Raw genomic sequence first — 1617 nt, 5'->3', positions numbered from 1 at the left:
GAGACACGAATTCGGTGGTTTGGATACGTTTGATATGGTACTAGGACTAAACAATAAATAAACCCCCAACGTTGGTAAAAACCGAGTGTTGTCAGTTCGAGAATTGCGGTGGTGAATCGGTAAAACTTCGGCGTTGGTAATACCTGAGATTGTCGGGCATGGATATTATGGCGGTAAGTCTACGCAAGTTCGGTAGATTTTTAATATGTTCGTTAATATATCAGACTAAAAAAAAATTGGTCTGGCCAATGGTGCGGTGCCACTTAGACCAATAGATGGCCAAGCGGCACCAAACTTAACAATTATATATAATAATAATAATAATAATAATAATAATAATAATAATAATAATAATAATACGCATTTAGTAATATTGATTTAAAGTAATTAAATAATGAAATCTCAGTATTAAATTTTAATTATTCCAACATAATGATATCCGTTTTTACATGTAAATCAACTAGAAAAAAGAGAGTTAATGCTAGTGAGGTACTAACTAGCAAAACTCCCATGACATCAAGAAACTAATTGCCAATGGATTAATACAAACCATGTCCATAGCCATAGTTATGGACATGAGAAGTAACAGAAGATGATGATGAAATGATTTGAGCAGGCTTCATCTCGTACTGATCAATATCACCTCTTATATCATTATTAGCACCTAAAAACGGCATAGAGTTAGAATTTTCAGCGAAAAGCCTATTAGCTTGTATACTTATAGTTTTTTTGAGTTCCTCCATTGAATCCTTTAATTGTTCAAGCTCATGCAAATTCATGTCTACAATTGGTGCTTCCCACCAAAACTGCCTCTGGCTAGCCTTTCTCATCTCGTCTAGCGTCTCGCTTCGTTTCTTCTCCTCTTCTAACTCGTTAAGCATGTACGTTAGCTGGACATTTAGTTCAGGAATGCTAGCTATCCTATGTGCCTCTACGATATGTAAACTTGTCGACTTAAGATTAGGATTTCGGGTTAAATATCTGTCGACTATTGATTCGACTTTAGGATGACCAAAGGAAAAAACTTTCCCAGCAGGAGAGAATACCACTATGGCTATTTCAACCCCGCACAACGTGCAAAGCTCACTGGCCTTCTTGAAGAGCCCGGACCGCCTCTTCGAAAACGTCACTTGTAGATGATTTTTTATTTGAATCTTGGCGATTTTGATTTTTTGGCGACCCAAACTTGGTTTCTTAGTCATAGTTTGATATTTGTAACAAGAAATTACTTGACTATAGGTGAAGGTTTTTTGGATAGTTCAATTCTGAATAAAACATGACAATTTATAGATGACGAATTACTTTTTGCCAAAAAACATTTATTACAACCAATGATTTGGGAGTTAGAAAATCTTCACTTTAATTCGAAGATATCATGACACTTAATTTCCAGATGTTAACATAAGTGGCAAACTATTTGACTTTTTGTCAGTTACACTGAAGTAGTTAATTTTCCTAAATATCCAATGAACATTTAAGCTACTTTATTATCATTAGTAGCTTTAGAATCCGAGTGTTATAAAATACTTAAAAGAAATGCAATTAAGTTATAAAATTAAATTAAATATTAAGCTATATTTTATCAAATTAATGGTTTTATAAGTTCAAATTATATTT

At 33.5% G+C, this 1617-nt stretch overlaps 1 protein-coding gene across 1 annotated transcript; it reads right to left on the bottom strand.

Moving 5' to 3' along the window:
* Positions 1 to 377: 377 nt before the first annotated feature.
* On the bottom strand, positions 378 to 1403 carry LOC143632754 (agamous-like MADS-box protein AGL61). Its single transcript, XM_077101182.1, has one exon. It carries the CDS (start codon positions 1200 to 1202, stop codon positions 540 to 542), a length of 663 nt encoding a protein of 220 aa, XP_076957297.1. The 5' UTR covers positions 1203 to 1403; the 3' UTR covers positions 378 to 539.
* Positions 1404 to 1617: the final 214 nt, after the last annotated feature.

Source organism: Bidens hawaiensis, unplaced genomic scaffold (assembly GCF_021521415.1).
Source record: "Bidens hawaiensis isolate Kalapana, Puna unplaced genomic scaffold, B.hawaiensis_p1.1 tig00006534_1, whole genome shotgun sequence".
NCBI classification, from domain to species: Eukaryota; Viridiplantae; Streptophyta; class Magnoliopsida; order Asterales; family Asteraceae; genus Bidens; species Bidens hawaiensis.
Note: the sequence above shows the minus strand (reverse complement) of the source record. Positions and strands in the feature narration are given on the sequence as shown.